At 43.5% G+C, this 18,192-nt stretch overlaps 1 protein-coding gene across 1 annotated transcript; it reads right to left on the reverse strand.

Moving 5' to 3' along the window:
• Positions 1 to 1,907: 1,907 nt before the first annotated feature.
• ANGEL2 (angel homolog 2) lies at positions 1,908 to 18,010 on the reverse strand. Its single transcript, XM_084262283.1, has 9 exons — positions 17,940 to 18,010; positions 16,071 to 16,504; positions 13,164 to 13,417; positions 10,655 to 10,724; positions 8,733 to 9,154; positions 7,686 to 7,812; positions 6,972 to 7,032; positions 4,998 to 5,161; positions 1,908 to 2,379 (listed from the first exon to the last, which is right to left on the reverse strand). The coding sequence occupies exons 2-9, from the start codon at positions 16,495 to 16,497 to the stop codon at positions 2,225 to 2,227; spliced, it is 1,680 nt and encodes a 559-aa protein (XP_084118409.1). The 5' UTR covers positions 16,498 to 16,504; positions 17,940 to 18,010; the 3' UTR covers positions 1,908 to 2,224.
• Between the last annotated feature and the right edge of the window lie 182 nt (positions 18,011 to 18,192).

Here is an 18,192-nt window from a genome sequence, read left to right on the forward strand (position 1 = left end):
GATTTAAGCTCCTAACACATGTACAGCAGCCAGCAGCTGAGTGGCTACAGAAGGAAACAAGGGCTTGTACACAGACTGCATTGCTCAAAAAGGTCAGTGACTTGCTCACCTGACAGGGAGACAACATGGAGACCCAGCAACCTTCTACAACCAGTAAAAAGGCTTCTTGCTAATTAGGCTGCAGAAGGTCTAGAAAGAAGACCTTTCAAATGTGTTACACTTTTTATGGGAGAGTCTTATCCCTCTTTCTGTAAGCTTCCACTCCTCTGTTCACAATAGGTCATTTCTGTGGCTGGGGCGAAGTTGAAGGGAAATGCTCTTTTGATAGAAATTCTTGTGTAATTTCACATCAGCTGCAGAGTTTGTTTTAAACTGTGCTGTTCAGTGTCTTGTGACCTTACCCACTCTTTATATGTACCTCTTGGATTTCTCATGGGTAAAATTATGTGAAAAACTTACTTTGAGCAGCTGTATCCTAAAGCACAAGGTTATCTATCTGTAGTTTTTCTTTCTATGAAACTATGGTTTACTTCAAACTCAAGTAATGGTTTCTAGTTTTCAAGTAGCAGTTTCTATCCAGCAAAATTTGACTTCTCGAACCTCACACTGACACTGATGCTGTAGAGGTATGTGACAAATGGCTTTTTGGTTCCTGTTCTACAGTTCAGCTGAAACATTCTTGAGAAAACTTATGATGGCATTTGTCTTAAGTGTGGTTCTAGTGATTGTTTTTCTGACTTACTGCAAAGTGGTCACTTAGTATAGAAAACATGCATGACACTCTTGCTCACTTGTATGTTTATGCACAGCATGAAACTTCAATAAAAGTATCATGGTAGCCTTTTCTTAATGACTTGAGGTTATTTTTTTGTCCTGTCCACATTTCTATTTTAGAAAATAGCAGCCAGTGCTACAGTCAAGACCTACACTTGGGATCCAACTGAACTATTAAGATTAAATACCTCACTTATTCTAGAAAGAAATCATTGAACATAAAAGCCCTTACCCCCCCCCCCCATAGCTAACCATTAATGGGCTATACAAAGACAGACAAACCAGGTCTCTGACCCCTGGAGGATCTTTCCTCCCCCTTAGAGTAGAAGCTGAAGAGTGGCACAGGTAGACATTTTAAAATGTAACACTGAAGTACTTGTCAAAAGTCTTTGCTATTACCACTGCTTTACTTTCTGTATTGCTCCCAAAGCACAAAGTAATGACAGTTATAAATTCTGCAGTCAGGACAAGGAAAGCCCCATGAAAACTCAGAAAAATGGGTTGAAGGAGACACAGACAGGTTCAGGACTTCCAGCACCACAGGGAAAAACACTGGGCTGTTATGTTTAAGTCTGTATGTAAGACTGGCCCAGATGTAGCTTGACCAAATTACAAGACCTGTCTCACCCCTCTGGGTCCTTGCCCAGCCAGTGTTTTATTTTGTAAATAGTTTGTAAGAATGTTTGTCTATGCATTATTAATATAATATTGATTTGATACTTCAGGATCTATCACTTATAAATCTGTCAAGTTATGTATGTAACTAATGGGAAAAAACCTCCCCCAGTTTTTCAATATATACAAAACCTTAATATGTCTTATACCAGATCAATTAAGTCTCCTATAAGCTTGCATGCACTTATTTTTATTTCAGATTTTAAAAAAAAAACTTCACTGACTGCTACTCATATTTAGCTTTTAGAAGCTTTGAAGTTTTAAAAACATAAGTATTTACCTCACTGCAGAGCTCTCTTTCTCCTTTGGAAGCACAGACTTTGCCCCAACTCGATTCCAGGTAACTGAGGTAGTGCTTTGCAGAAGTATTTAGCTAGAAGTGTCTAGAGTGCACCTTGTAATTTACTACCCCCCACACACTCTAATCCCCCTTTGTTTGAAGAAGCAGACCATTCTCAGAGAATAACCAGTTTTACTATGATTTACAATAAAAACCATTTACAGCATCTCCATGAAAAATAATGCCATTCAGACTGGCACAGATGTTTTCCCCTACGAGAAACAGTAACTGTAAAAATCTCTTCTTCTTGCCTTCTAGACATCATAAAGTAATTTTGACATTTTAAAAAGTGTCTCTTAAAAACACTAACAAATCAGCATGCAGGCAAACTTAAACCGGACCAGCAGTGCTTGGATTAACCTTTAAAAAAACCCAGTAACCATCGTGTGAAGAGAGAAGGTGAAGTAATCTCACCTACACAGAGTCCTTTGGGTGTTACCGTTCAATAAGCCTGAACTCTGCTAGCAGTGGCAGGTGGTCAGAAGAGTTATTTTCATTGGGAAGACCGTTAACAGTCCAGAGATCTTTCTCTGTTAGAAGCGCCAGCCTTCCAAGAAGTTTTAGACCTCCATGAAAAGAATCCTCTGCTCCTGGTTTAAGGAAAAAAGTGGGAACATTTATCAGTGCAGGCTAAAAAAAAATAGTTCATGTGTGTGTGGAAAGAGAACAGTAGGGCAGAAATAATCTGCAGTTGTAACTGTTCCATGGAAAACCACCACCAAGGCAGTTTGGAGATTCTTGTTTATTATATTCTCACAGAAGGACTGGTAACTGGTTGAGCCCTAAGTACTGGGAAAGACACTGCCCCTCCATTTTGCAGAGGGATAAACAGAGGTCAGGCAGGATGTATTTGTTCATTGTAACTCCCCTGAGAAAGCTCTGGCACAAGAGTATTGCCACACAGAGCTGATGCTCGCACATTAAGGATCTTCTGGGAGTTACTGGTTCACATAACGTTTTGTTTCTGCATCCTCAAGCACACAGCTCGCCAGCAGGCAAGTCATACAAGAACTCTTGCTCATAAGGTTGAAAAGCCACCTGGCATTTCCATTCCTAGCTGGAGGAAGATCCCTTTCTTACAGTGAACATTGTTTCCTACTACCCATTTCTGAAATCCCCTGAACAAAACAAACCACACACAAAATCCCCTACCCTGAGGAAACACCACACTGCTCAGGGCAGAGGGGAAGATGACTCACAGCTGTGGTATTTTACACTGCACTTACATATTTGAGTCCTCAATTAAGAAAGACAAAACCCACAACAAAGAACCATCATCTAAGAGTAACAAGCTTTTACCAACTCAAAAGAAGTTCCAGTGAGAATGAGACCCTGGCTACCGCTTTTAAAGCAGGGGGGTGACAGGGAGCAGGCCCTGTGCTTTCAGGACCAACACAAACAGCAGCTAGAACTGACAAAAGCATTTTCTGTATCACAGTGATCGACAATTTCACAACTTCCTGGCTGAAGCTGGCACTGCCTTGCTAGCAGGTATATTTTAAGATATTATCCAGCAACCCTTAAACGCCTCAGTTCAACAACTTCATCCCTGCCATCCACCAGCTTTCCATCCTCTAGCAACCCAGCAGCTGTTTACTGCTGCTCTGCAGAGAAAAGGTTTTTTAATTCAAAGATGTCTGGCAGCCCCCAAGCCGAATTTTACCATCCTGCACAGCACCTGCACACCTACAAAGGCACAGTTTGTTGCCAAAGAGAACCTGGTCTGCATGCAGTGATTTGTGTCAGCTCTGAGCACTCTGGAACCAGGAAAATTCAGTTCTGCAGGACCCTGTTTTCACAGCAAATCCTGAATACCAAACCAAATATTTAGCTAAGCATGACACAGACTAAAGCACGAAAAAGTCAAAACCAAAACAAAACCCACCTTTAACCGGAGAAAAAAAAAATAGCGGTCAGCACTTTGACTACTTTTAATACAGAGGCCTAGGTCATCAGAAAACTAAAAGAATCCAGACTCTTAGTTTCTCAGAGCTAATGAATAAAAACTACATGAGTTTAAACTGCTTGGAAGATTTAAGTTAGGTCCTGTTCTGTAACTCTGATGCAGGGTGAAGAATACATTTGAAAAGCAAGTGCAGAAAGCAAGAAGTGCTGTAGCTTTGCTGGGGAAAGGATGGTGCAACAAAACACATCAGCTGGTGAATTTAGGATTCAATTTTGCCCAGGGACACACTCTGAAGTCACAGCATTCAGAAGTCATTTAGGTACTTCTCATATCCAACTTTTTCTAAAGAAGCTTTTTATTTCTATATTGGGAAGATTCTGTATTTGATATTTTACACTAAGATGACATTTGACTGCACTTCATGACAAGTGAGACTTTGTGCAATGACTGTTTTAACACTCTAGTCTCAAGGTATGAGAGATGAAGGTGGTATTTTCATTTCACATACTGAAAACAATGTTAATTTGTAAAAATCAGTTGCTGTCTCCCGTGGGAATAGGAGCAGAATCCAGGTTTCTTTGTTCCGAGTTCTGCAGAGCCATTTGATAGTGCTGTGCAGTGATGCTTGGCGATGGCATTAAGCAGAGAACTAATGACGGCCCAGAAAGCACGATGCTCAGCAGCGTCAACTGTACGAGCACAAATGCAGTGAAGGGTAGTACCGAGCTGCCTTCGAGAACGACACCCGCAGAGGTACCATGTCTCTCTCGCACCATCTGGTGAGCTTTGGCTGCAACTGCAACCAAGGAGTGACAATGGGCGCGTGCAAGTGACAGCTCAGAGGAAAGGCCACAGACGTTTATTTCCCGGACAGACTCTACATCAAGTCTATCTGAAAAGCGCTTGCTAAGAAACAGGTCGTGTATCAGTTTGAATGCATGACATGATTTGCCGCTCACCATTTTGTTATGGGATGACTGGAAATAGTATGTTGTTGCAGGCCTGGCCACTAAGGTCCTGCAGGAGTTACTGACCTCAGAATTCCCTATGTGCCACTCACACAGCTGTTTTTCTCCAGCCTCAGCTTGTCTCTGTCCTGAGACCACAACTACAGGAACGTTCAGTCTGGTGGAAAAGTCTGCCCTGGCTCCGACTGTGAGAAGTCGACAAGGCCAGCCATGCTCCCTAGGGACCGGCTGACACTCAAAGCACCGCCACAAACCTCTTGAGTTTCTCTTGGAACAGCACCCAAATGTTCCCATTTAGCATTTGTGAAAGATAATTAGAAGTTGGTTTCTTTACCTGGCTGGGCAGCGATGTCATCGTTAGCTGCAGAATAGAAAATATAATCCACCGTGACAGCACTCCGGGAGTGACAAGTCGTTACTTCTGGTACCCCAGTTTCAGGAAAGTAATGAGAATAGACTGAAGACAATTTAAAATGGTGCTGCAGTTTTGAGGACAACCTAAACAGGAATCAAAGAAAGTAATTTTATTTTCTTAGAAGAAATACCAAGTAGTCCCTGGGTGTGCAAGCCAGCATTGCTCACATGCCATCAAACCCCAGAGCCTTTATTAGTGCCCAACCCTCCGAAAGCAAAACAGGCAGCTTTTTCAAGTGAAAGAATTGCTTATCAAAACTGGCTGAATTGACTCTTGGAGTACACAGATCCTTCACCTCCATCTGCACTGGGTAGGATTTCACATGTCTGCGTTCAGAGATCTCCCTGACACATGGGTACAAGTGTCCATGGAAGCAACGAACTGAGAATTCATCTAACCAAACCCTTCAGCACGGAAACAAAGCTAAAGTGTTTTCAAGTTCAGCTACATCTAATCTTTTCTCTACTCAGGATCCCATTTTGCCTGTCCCCATCCTCTGTCAGTCTGTTCCTCCTCAGTTCATCCCACCTTGTCTCACTCACTTGGTTCTCCAACTGTGCAGCGCTGCACTTGGCTTTCACCTTTCAGCAGCAGAACTCCTGCCCTCCCAGCCATTTGCTCCCATCAGCTCTGCCAATCATCCATCCCTCAAGCTGTACCTGCCTCTCCCTGCACAGCTGCATTTTAAGCCTGAGCTGCAATGCCTTCTGGTTAAAAGCCAAGCAATTAAAAGAGAATAATAGTATCAACATGTCACCTGCCAGATTTAGGGAAGGCTGACAGACCCACCAGTCGGTACAACACAGAGGGGTAGTAATTTCTGTTGCTGTTACACAGCGTCCTTTACGACAAGCAAAAACCCCTGCAAATAGTGCTCAACACAGGGCACGCTCTGGATTTACACTGTAGAACAGGGCTTCCTGTCTACTTTTCTCAGAAATACCATTATTTAGCTTTTTGATCACCAAGAACCATGGAAGATTTTAACATAACTATCTGCAGTGATACCAAGATCTTATTTCTGCTAAGAAACAGCTGACTTGGAGCCTGACATCACACACACACACACACAGGGCAATTTCCTTCTGTGCCTTACTTTATATGCCTTTAGTAGTTTGGTAAATGTAAATATATTCTTCCTTTCAAAAAGCAATTATGTTTTCCTTCTCAGCAGTCTAGTGGTGGCTTCCTCCCAGCTTAACAAGCAAATGTTTTGGTATGTGTAAGAGTTGTACTACCAGATCTACAATACTTCAAGTTTTTGGGCCTCAGAGAAATTAAATTCTCCCACAGAACTCTTGATGAGTAAGATTTTGTGATCCTTCCAGCTCCTTTCCCTCCTTTATCTCAATTCCACATTGTATTACAGGAATGTATTAGCATCCACAAACTGGCATCTCAAAAACAGTAAAAAGAAGTGCCAACACTTATGCAGTTTGACAACACTGGGGGTTTTGTGGATTCCTCCCCCCCAAACCATGGTTTCTGCAGTGGGACTGAAGTTCACAGCTTTCCTACGATGTCACTACACAACAAAACATCCTGCTTATGTTAAGTTGCAAAAACTGTCAAAAGCTTTCTTTTAATAAACAGACAGAAGTACCTTCTAAACAGCACTGGCACCTCACCTCTGCATTCCAAAATAGGATCTGCAAATTCCCACAAGAACACAGACTCCATTATTGCCACTTCTAGGGGTTTTTTTACTGTCTGATCAGACTTTTCATGTTTAAATATAAGACTGTCTTTTTGCCAGATGGGCAGACTGGGCTGGGTGAGCATCTTGTACCCACATCTGGAATCAGATACAAGTCCGGTCTAGAAACACCCCACCCCCAAAAATAACAAACTGCAAACTACTGAAGGGCTTCTATTTTTTCCTCCAACACATACTTTTCAGATTCTCTTACAATCTCCTGAGTGCTGTCCAGTTTTGCTGCTTCCAATTTTTCTCCTGCAAAATAAAAATACATTCAATTCACCTTTAAAAATGGGATGTAGGCAAGAGCCATGCTGAGGAGCTACAGACAAGAAAAAACCTACTGAAAAAACCCTTCAAGCACACTGATTTTTTGCGGCAGGCAAGATACAATTCACAAAGCTGGACTTAATTCTTCTCTTCCATTAGTAAGATCCCCCTCCAAACACTGCTTCAAATTACATCCCATTCATTTAAAATTGTTTCTTTTGTCAGAGAAAAACGGTGGATGAAGGACATAATACTGTTCAGCGAGGAACTGCTTGGCTTTTCCCACTTGTTCCATAAAGTGATTGCACTGTAACAATGTGAGTTCCTGCTACAGATGGGAGCTGCGTTCCTCCATCTCCCTCTTCCCAGTCACAGCACTACTGGCTTTCATGAGGCTGACCCAGTAGCGTAAGTGTTGTGCACCTGCTCCTGAATGGCAATTTCTGTTACCTCCTAAAGACTCAGATGTGCAAATGCCCATCTGAACAAACACTCTGACGAGCCCAACAAGGAAGTTCTAAAAGCTCAAGTCTCACTGTGTCATCACCCCCAGCCACCCTGAACAGATCAACTGTTCTCCAGTGCTACCTGACCAGTGTTTTCAAAGGATCAGGAAATTCATGAGCCTAGAAACTGACCTGCATTTTCTTCCTTTGGTCGTTGTTTTATTTCATATACACAGTTTTGAGAAATACCCAATTTTTTTGGCCAAATTGGAATAGATAAGATTCTTTGTCCCCTTGGAAACTGCTCTTGTCCAGAAACCTAAGAAAAGACAACATGAGCTTTTTTCCAGGCAGAAATCTGAATAAAAAAAAGTAAACATTGAAACAAGTGGAGATTTTTAGTGAAGTTTAAATTTTAAGCAAAAAACCCCACAACCCATCCCCCCTTGAATGAATCTTATGACAACTTGTCAGATCTCCTTTGTTTACTTGTCAAGTTTTCAAGATCGTTCTCGTGGCACTAAGCTGAGAGACTACAAAGAACACTTCTAACAACAGAACAGGACTGAGTAGACACAGCTCCCTAGCTGACGCTTACTTTGTGATGCTGCTTCTTCCAGAAGCAAGTCAAGTCAAGTCAAAGCCAGGGCTTGAAAGAGCTACCCACTAGTAACAGACATCAGGGAGGCCTTTTTTCCATGTTTTCTCATTGTACACACTACAGTTACTTTCTATTAAATCGTTTTTCTTCTTGTAAGCTCTGTAGCTGTTGGATGTGTCAAATGCTATCTAACCTGAAGCAGTTTAGACTCAGCATCTAATTGCATTTTTGCTTTTACAGTTGCTCTAGCTACTGTCATTCAAAGTTTATCCAAAATAAGAGTCATCTTTCCATACAGCAGACAGCAGGTATTGGATTAAATAGTTATTTTAGCCTACTGAAAGACTAGAACACTTAAAACGATACATCATCCTGTGGACAACTACCTTCCCAGAACAATTAGCTTGTAAGCTTTTTAAATTCAAACACTGGAAGCAGGTACAATATTCTGTAAGGCACAGCTAACATACCCAAGCTTATTTTAGTAACTCCACAGTAACTATGACTTGGCAGACTGCATAAAGGGCACTAAGATTGGAACCACAACAGAAATAAGCCCAGCTGTGGCATGCTCACACTCAAGTATTTCTTGTTAATCAATTACTTTTTTTTTTTGAGAAGTAAAAAGCATAGCCTACCTTTCCTATAGAAAGTCCTCCATAATTTAACTTCCCTTCCTTTATAAATCTGTACAATGGAGAACCAGGAACAGAATTGAAATCACCACAGATGATGATTGGACAGAAAGTCCCATCCTTCTGAGGGGCAACACTAGCAATCTCTGCCAGGAGCATTGCAAGCTGGGTCAGTTTGATGTCCCCTCGCCTTGGGTTATACAGCAGATGTGTGTTGGCTATACAGATCGCGGCATTAGATTTACAGTGAAATCTAGGCTGCAAAAGCAACACCAGTCCAACGTTGTCCCTGTCCAAGAGTGGAATATCACGGCGAAAAAATTCCACGGGGTTTGATGAGATCAGGCTAAATTTGGAAGTTTTGAAGCAAATAGCACAGCCATCAGGTTTTCTCCCTGTCCTCATTTTATACTCGCAGTGATACCCTGCAAGAAAGGCAATCAGAAACATGGCAGTCAACATATGGTCTGAAGTACTGAAGATGATGAAGTTCAGAGAAGTAAACACCAGAGTCTTTCTGTTCTGTCTAACTTCAGTTTAGATACTACAGGAAACCTGTTCTAATACCTTTTGTGATGTGTAAGCATCTACCCCAAATGTAGCATCAAAAAAAAAATTCCCATGTCATGTAAAAGTGGACTTGCATACAGAAGTTTTTTCTGGATGTCACCACAGTGGCTTAGGAATAATATCAGTGAAGCGTTCCAATCAAAAGCCATAATTGCCATAAGTCATAGATCACTGACTAAAGTGACTCACAGAACAAAGGTCTCAAACAACAGCTTCTTATTGAGAGCTTGCTGCTAGCTAGGTAATTACATAATTGTGTAACAGACTTGTCAAACGACAATATTGGAGGTCAAACAAGTCCACCTGAACACAGTAACACACTAAGTTCTTAATTTTTTACATGGAAGTGAGAGAGTTTGATGAGACCTTATCTGTGTCAGAAAAAAACCTCAAGTGATCTTGAAACAATATCTAGGTTTTGCCATTTTAAAATGCTTTTCTGCTGAGACCATGCCATATAAATTCACAAAGTACAGCCCCGTGAAGCAGAGCAAGCCCACCTCTTAGCTCACACTAGTGCTGGAACAGGGGATTCCCACTCCTCTCTCCCAGCTCCAGGCAGTGTGCCCCACCACTTGTTGTGGCACTTGCCATTAACTACAGAAGCCAACAGAAAAATAATCCAGGAAAATGAAATTAGCCTAGATAGTATTCATCTGGACTGCTGGATTTCACCAGGGCAAAGGTCTAGTAAGTGCCAGGACTAGCCCAGGAGGAAGGGCAGGATGGTGTCATTTCACATTTCAAATGGATTTAAATCAATACTGCTATTACTCTCTCCTCCTTTACAAACATTCAGCTCTGGAAGCAAGACTGCTTCCAACTAGCAAAGAGAGGAAAAAAACTATCAGTCCAGTGCTGCGCCTTGAACTGGGTCCTCCTGGCATCAAGCAAGTACCAGTGCCAGAAGCAAGCAGGGCCCTGGGACTAGAAGGAGGTATAGGGCACAAAAAATTTCAATCAGTTTAAACCACCATGGAATCACACCCCAGCAACATGTTCCTTCCATGAAATCACTCAGGAGAGCATTAAGACAGTGCTATTTAGGCTGACAGAGTGCACTCATATAAAAACTAATGAGTATAAACTGACCACAGATGAAGTTTAGTGCTGATATTTGGAAGCTTTCAACCCAGAAAAAAGATACCCTAGAAAAGCTATCAACCAGGAAAACCGGCAGAAGACACTAAAGTAGTTTAAAAGAGAGCACTTGATGAATTTATAAGGGAGGCACACAACATTGTTGCATCAACCAGCAGGAGACTTGATTTCATTGTCTAAGAGGATTTTTTGAGGAAAAATAGTGCTGGGGTGGGGAAGACAACAATGCATTTGTCATAAAAATTTCATCATACCCAGGGATTCCAAGCTTGACTTGATCTCTGTTCTATAGTGGTCCTCCTGGACTTCTTGTAAACAGAGTACCTAAGACAAAGGTTCACAATTAAAAGATATTAGTAAGTACATCAAAACATTATCATCTCTGTTGGTCAGTCTGTATAGGTATAAAACACACATTCAGAGGCTTTTTGCCTCTATAACCCCATGAGAGGATTCACTCCTTAAAATCTTGAAGAAGGCATCACAACTTACTCCTTAAGATCCTGAAGGTGGCATCAATTCTACCCACTCTCTCAGACAGAGACATATATTTTCAGAAGTGAAATCAAATTTATTCACAATAGTGACCTGCTAATACTTCTCAGAAGTTTAGGGGAGGGCTCAATGCCAGTGCAGTAGGATGAAGAGGCCAAGGGCACACCTGTCATGAACTACAGTGGACAAAAAGCTTCCATATTATGACAACCCAAAGAAAATATCAATGTCAAAATACTCTGATCCAGCAGCCTTCTCCCCGCACACTGTAATAACACACAGATTTACAACCACCTTGGGACTCTGTCCCTGGGGCAGCAGCCTAAGACAAGTTCGCACTGCTTGAACTGCAACAGTTACCCAGCTGACACTAGAGCTCATTCAAGCTCTCAGAGAAGAGCCAAGTGTCAAGCAGTATTCTGAAGTCTCTGCTTCACTTTAAGGTTACAGTTCAAAACAATGAATCAATTGAAAGTCTGTGTCCTTTAGCAGGAAGTTTCTCCACACAAAGGGCACCTACACCTACTAGGGTCTGTGAGCAGCTGCTCGTCACGACTCAATGTATGCAATACAAGGCATCACCTCTTTAAACCAGTGCCACATCGTGTAGTTCTGCAGAGTTCAGCAAGTACCCTGAACTGAACTGCTCTTTGCCAGAGGGGTTGGCTTTGGCTTCAACTCTTTCATCCTGGAGATCTGTTACCACTACTAGCACCAAGCAGACCCTCACCACAGTCCCTCTGCCCAATGCTCCTCCAAGAAAGTTCATATCTCACTGTAAAGACAAATTTGTACGTGCTTTATGGATGTATTAGGAAGAAAGGAAGAGCTTGAAGGGAACCTTGACCTCCAGTTTCCTGGCTACATACTAACATAGCTGCATTTTTCAAACTGTACAAGGCAGTTTGTCTGTGGCTTCCCCAATACAACTACTTTGATTTTTTTCAGTACTGGTTTCTGACATGAGCAAGTTGGATTCAATCACCAAACTTTTATTGGCCTGAACAACGACTGAAGCAAAAAGTTTACTGACTTGACTTCCTGATTAACAGAGGTGGTATGTCCTCAAAAACAAAGCCCCAAACACCCAAGAACATGATGGTTTTTCAGACTCCAATATAAGCAGAAGGTAGGTCTCAGTAGAGAACAGTAAGGTTGTACATGAGTCGAATGGTTCAGAGTACCAGATGAAGAGAGCAACAAATACCCAAGAGGAATACTTTTGGATCAGTCTCACATGAATGCTTTTTACACCTGCATCTTTCAGCCTTGAACATTAATTTCAAGAAAATTTAGATCCACATAGCAGTCCCACTTCAGTCCTCATACAATCAAAAAAAGTAAAAAATTCAGGGCTGCCCTCCAAATAAAGGATGCAGGCACGATTGTAAGTTCTCCATTACCTGGTCTAAAGACGACTCTGAAGGATTAGCTGCCAGATTTTAGAAAGGGACTTGTAATTCACTGAGTGCACAGACACTTGGTGTAACCACCACCTAAACAAACAGGAAGTCGAAGTCACACACCTGACATGAGAAAATGTCAGTCCTGGCAGTTGCCTAAATTTGACCCTCCTGTCTGCAGGCACACACCTTTTCCTCTGTGAAAGCCTGGTGTGCAAGGCTGTTTGACAATAGTGACCAACTACTTGTTCTTGCACATCCTTTGCGCAAAGTAACAGCACAATTAAAGAGCGCCTCCTGCTCTGGAGCTTCCTGAACTGTACAATCCCAGAAGCTGAGAGCTGAGTCTATCCAGAAAGGTGCCTACTCTACTAAGTATCTACCTAAGTATCTACTCTACTGAGTATCTACCTCCTACTCTAAGTGTCTACCACAAGCTAAAAAAACATGACACCAAACTAGGTGGACCTTTGGCCTATGCAAGTACGGCTGTTTTTTACGTTCAATGCCTTACTTACAGCACTCAAGTGTGCTCCAGGCACAGACTGAGAAAGATTCCTCTGAATAAAGAAGGTTTTGGAATGACAAAAAAATTGCAGTATATCAGCAGAACATCAGAACCATGTCAAAAAAGACCATTTCAGGAAGTTATGGGCAAAAAAGGCAACTCTGTACTACAAACACTGCCTTTGCTGTAAATTCAGACTGCACAGAACACACTAATTGCATAAACATAAATCAAAACGACCGTTAAGCATGATATAACCAGAAGCTCAGCTGGATTCACTAGACAGCCCACCTATCAAAATAAAAAACAGCAACAATTTGCTCTTCAGAAACATCCACATGCTCATTTTCTACTCACATCTGCATCCCACTGTTTGATTTCTTGTAGGATGTTGGGAAATCTGTACGTCCAGATTAACAAGCGCTGCCTGCAGTGTTTGTACAGGTGGGAGTTATCTTCTAACAAATTCTGTGAGAGGATATTGTAGGACATGACTGTAAAATCGAATTTTGCCTCGCTTCCTGTATTGCTTTGGTCAGTTTCTTTATTTTCAAAGATTTTCATCCTTCCACTGTGCTGACAGAAATACTCCCATTGTCTTTTGACTGTTCCTGTTAAAAGCACAAGAAGAAAAATCATGAAATACACCATATGACTGTTTACTGCTCCTGGAAATCATTCTACAGACAACTATCTGTCTTTCAAATTGCTTAAGCAATGCTAAAAGGTGATTAGCAGTTTAGACCCTCTGTTTACGATAACTTTAAATAAAATAATAAAACAAAAAACCCAGAGCACAATACCATTATATGGCCTAGATTTAAAACTGCTTTGAAAACAGGAACCAGCATGTACTCAAGAGGTTGTTGCAGTCTGGCTACACCATCCTGCTCCCCGTAGAAAGGCTGTAAAACTGGTAAGCCAAATCCAGTCTGGTGACACAGTCTTGCACCACCCCCTGCCACCATCACCCCAGCAGAGATGGGTACGCCAGGCTGCAATGCACCCTTGAGAGCAGCATATGGTGCCTTGTTGATCTCTCAATTCGTGACTAGGAAAGGGTTAGGAGCAGAGGCTCAACTCTAGCCTGTGTGCAGCATGACAAACTCAGCCATAAGCTGCAACAGTGTCCATTATGAGGATCCCAAAACAGATAATGAACCCAATCTCCCTCAGTGAGGTTGAGAAATTAAAAAATTAACATGCCTCAGAATTACCAAGAACTTCTGAAGAGGCTTGCTTTGCCTGTCAGCCATTCCTAGCTTCATAATTAGTGTATTTACATGAAAGTTAGTAAGAATATATCTGCTCATCATTCCATGTCCAATCATTTTTCAGATATGTGTTTCTCCACTTACAAAGCTCATGAACAAAGATGCCTTTTGGCCTTTATGTCCCAACTCGTCTGAGAGCATGCTGTTAGTACTAGCCCTACATGGGTAGTACATTTCATCACTGTGCTTACATAATGGATACTTATGTCCAAAAATCCCTTTGGGACATTGATGGCACCAGTCACCCTTTTCAGTCGTAATACAGCTTCCAATTTACTTTGGTAAGAGGTGATTTATGCAAGAGGGGACTGATTTTGACCGTGCCCCTCTATCTGTTTCACAGTAGACAAAACTGCAATTATCCACAACACTCAGTAAAACATTTGGATGCTGTATCTGTAATGAACTGAAGTAGATACTTCCAAGTGTCATGAAAATTAAATGCTGAGTTGGGTAGACATCTTTGCACTTGCTGAACTTATCCAGGTACGTGTATCTGCTGTTTGCCCTGCTAGTCATGGTCTGACACAAAACTTGCTAGCATGCTGTCGTGGTTTTACCCCAGCTGAGAGCAGAGATCCACACAGCTGCCTGCTCCTTAAAGGAAAAGAACAGGGAAAGAGGGGTGGGGGGGGGGGGGGGGGGGGCAGGGGGGAGAGGCAAGGGAAGGGAAAAGGAAGGGGCAAGTAACCCCAAAACCAAGAAACTAAAAGGCCCGTGGGTTGGGATAAGGATAGTTTACTAAGATAACAGAAAGATACAATATAACAATGCTAACAGGACTTTAGAACAGAAATATATGAAGCTGTTGATACACAATGCAGTTTCTCACCGAACCCTCAACTCGGGCTGTGCCACCCAGAGCCGTCCCAGAACCCGACTGTCCCCCATAAACCGCGCGTCCTGAAGCTGCCCCTGCTCTTTCTCCCATCAGCCCTCCCGATATCCTGGGCAGGACGTAATTGGCATGGAATACGCTCTTTGGTCAGTTGGGTCACCTGTCCTGGCTTCGTCCCTCCTTTCTCATGAATAGAGAAATACGAAGAGCTGAGAAAGTCCTTGACTGTCTGACAGCAACTAAAAACATCAGGGTGTTATCAGCACTACTCCCATTTTAACTCCCAAACACAGCATTCCATCCACTGCTACAAATGAAGGTAACTCCATCCTGACCAAAACCAGGACACATGCCAGTTGCAGAAAACAGTTGTAAAAACAAAAATGCACAATCCCACTGGAAGCAAACACCATTAAACCTCGGCCCATTAATTCTCAGTTATCTAGGTCACAGGTAACTCAACTGGCTTGGAAATAAGCCAATTCAGGTACAGAGTGGCTTATGAGCTCTGGTGCAGTACAATGAAGCTATACAACTGCCAGCTCAGCACTACAGCAAGCTAGCTACATCTTTTTGCTTTAAAAGAGGTCCCAAATGAAAAGATGTGATCTGATGACAGACACCTGAGAACTCATAGAATCACAGAATATCCTAAGTTGGAAGGGACCCGTAAGTATCGAGTCCAAGCCCTGGCTCCACACAGTTAGAGCATGTGCCTGAGTGCATCATCCAGGCACTTCTTGAACTCAGTCAACCTGGGAGCTGTGACCACTTCCCTGGGAAGCCTGTTCCAGTGCCCGACCACCCTCTTGGTAAAGAGTCTCTTCCTGATATCCAGCCTAAATGTCCCCCCGTCACAACTTCATGTCAATCCCTCAGGTTCTTGTTTGATCCAAGCTCAGGACTCCCCGAGCCTGGCAAACATTCACACAATTGGCTGTGTTCTACCACCAAGCAGAGTGAGCTTGAAGGTAGAAGAGAGTTTGACAGACTAAACAGCATTACAAAACTGTAACATTTTAAATAAAAATACTTTGAGAGGGGTGCCAAGAGAAACCGTAACTCAACAGATTAAGGCAATATTGCTTATAATATGTCAGGTGTGTTTAGGATTAAAAATAAACAAGTAAAATGAGCTAAGACATCTTCTACCTTTCTTGCTGCTAGGTTTTTCTTCGTTCTGTGCTACAGAAAGACATAATGCATCCTTCTGATTAGAAAAGTTTGTTTCTTCTTCGCGAGCTGAAGTATCATGCTGGCCACTGAGTCTTCTCTTCTTTGTCAGTGGTTCTTCTCCCTCAGATTTCATACTGGGATTAGGCAGGTGAAAGCAAGAATTCTGCATGAAGTTATCAAGCTGCCAATGAAAGTTCTGGAATTGTCTCCAAGGTCCAAAAAATGGAGGGAGTCTCCAGTTTGCTGAGAAATCAACCGGAGGAGGACGTGGAAACAAGGTCCAGGGACAGTATCCAGCCCATCTCATACAGCTGGAAACCGGGTTATTCGAGGCAAGTATCTGAGAACCATTCCAGTGGGTGATCCAGTCTCTGCCGAGCCTCTGCACATGACGGGGCAGCATGGAGTGTCTGCCAGAGAAAGCACAGATTTTCATTACTTGCACACAACCACATCTGTCTGCAGAAGATTGTAGATGTGAATCATCCTGGTCATGACTTCTAAGACAGTTTTCCTTTACACGTTAACACGTACAGGGTATTAAATCCTTTTTAGATTCATACAAGATATTTAAACCTTTATCTAAGTGATATGCAAAGCAGGACTTTACAAAGCAATCTCACACCCTTCCCCCCCTCCTTTCAGGTTTACAAACGCCATTTAATTTTCAAACTATCCATTTGAGGAAATATTTACGATTTATTTTCTGCCTCGCTGAATTCAACTAACAGATCTTTCACATGACCTTTACAAAAGGTTGGTTTTGCATGCTGCATTAAATTTATAACGAGACTATTTGAAAAGGGTCAGAAAAGCACTTTCCTTCCAGCTGTCAGAAATTTGTTTAAAAAGCCAAAGAAAAAAAAAATTAGAAAAGCTTGGTTCAAACCACCACATCAATGAGAGGGAAACAGAGGTACCAACTATCAACCCTTCTCCGGCACCAGCTTATAGCGTAAATTTGTATTCCTGTTGCCCTGTGGGACGTTCCACCACAGCTATTAAAGCCATAAAAATAAGGTACTTTCTTCTTTTTTTCCAGACAAACACCCACAACAAAATCTGAATCTTAACAGAAATGCAGGAGGGAAAGCTGAGTGACATCAGCCTGTCACAGCCTCCCTACTGTTTAAATAAGAAGGCATATGTTATGTTACGCTTACACAAACAAAAGGTCCCAAGGCTCGGCATGCCTGAAGCTGCATTGGAGCGAGACCCTCCAAGCTGCCATTCAGCCCGGCGAATAAGCCGAAACAGAACTTTAGGCAAAACCAGCTTGCACCGCACCACACCAGAAGAGACTCGACGGACGGACCCCAGCGAAACACACCCGGAGCACCGCGGCTTCAGGGCGGAGCTAGGAGGAAGTAGCACGTCTCCTCTGCAAAGACCTCCCAAACGCTTGTCTTAAGGAAAAGCGCCGAGAAAGGCTCCCTTCCTACATCCTCAAGCCCGGTCGAACACTTCCCCCGCAACCCGGCAGAAGCAGCCCCCACGCCCACCCCATGTCTTGCTTACCGCGGCGCGGCTCTGGCTAATGGCGGGTATTTGAAACAAGGGGCTGTCGGTCACCCCCAGACCTTCTGCTCCCGCGGCCAGGCCGCTCCCTGGCGCCTCTACGCCCAGCTGAGACTCGGGGGTGCCTCACAGAGAGCAGTTCCAACGCCGCCGGGCCCACGCCAGCCACAGGCAGCCCCCGCACAGGCCACCGCGGCCTCCTCCAGCGCCGGGGTGCAGACGGGAGTAGTACCGGCTGCCTCGCGGCTCCGCGCACGGCGGCGCTCAAGCAGCTGCCAGGCCCGGCCGCGGCCCCAGCATCCCCCCGACCCTCGCGCGGCCGTTTACCTCTCGGCGGGCCTGGGCCCGGCCCAGCTGGGCCCCGCTATCGGCTCCGCGCAGCCCCGGCACCCCCCAAGGGGGTCATCCCAGGGCAGCGCCAGCTCCGGTCGCCGCACTGCCTGCCCGCCGCTTACCCTGCATGGGCGGCGGCCGACCCACACCCACTCGCTCCTGGGACTTGTAGTCTTAAGGGCCGGCTCCGCGCCCCGGAACCATATTTGATCCGGGAGGCCGTCGCCGGAGGGAGGGCGCCATCTTC

This window comes from Gallinula chloropus (assembly GCF_964237585.1).
Source record: "Gallinula chloropus genome assembly, chromosome: 3".
Taxonomy (NCBI): Eukaryota; Metazoa; Chordata; class Aves; order Gruiformes; family Rallidae; genus Gallinula; species Gallinula chloropus.

Excerpts from the sequence above, each read along its gene's own strand:
- ANGEL2 (XM_084262283.1), bottom strand. The coding sequence starts at position 16,497 with ATGCTGCCCCGTCATGTGCAGAGGCTCGGCAGAGACTGGATCACCCAC. Across the intron at positions 10,725-13,163 it reads TCAAACAGTGGGATGCAGAT|GTACTCTGTTTACAAGAAGT; the intron begins GTGAGTAGAAAA and ends CCTTTGTCTTAG. Across the intron at positions 9,155-10,654 it reads GTCAAGCTTGGAATCCCTGG|GGTATCACTGCGAGTATAAA; the intron begins GTATGATGAAAT and ends CCTTTCTTGCAG.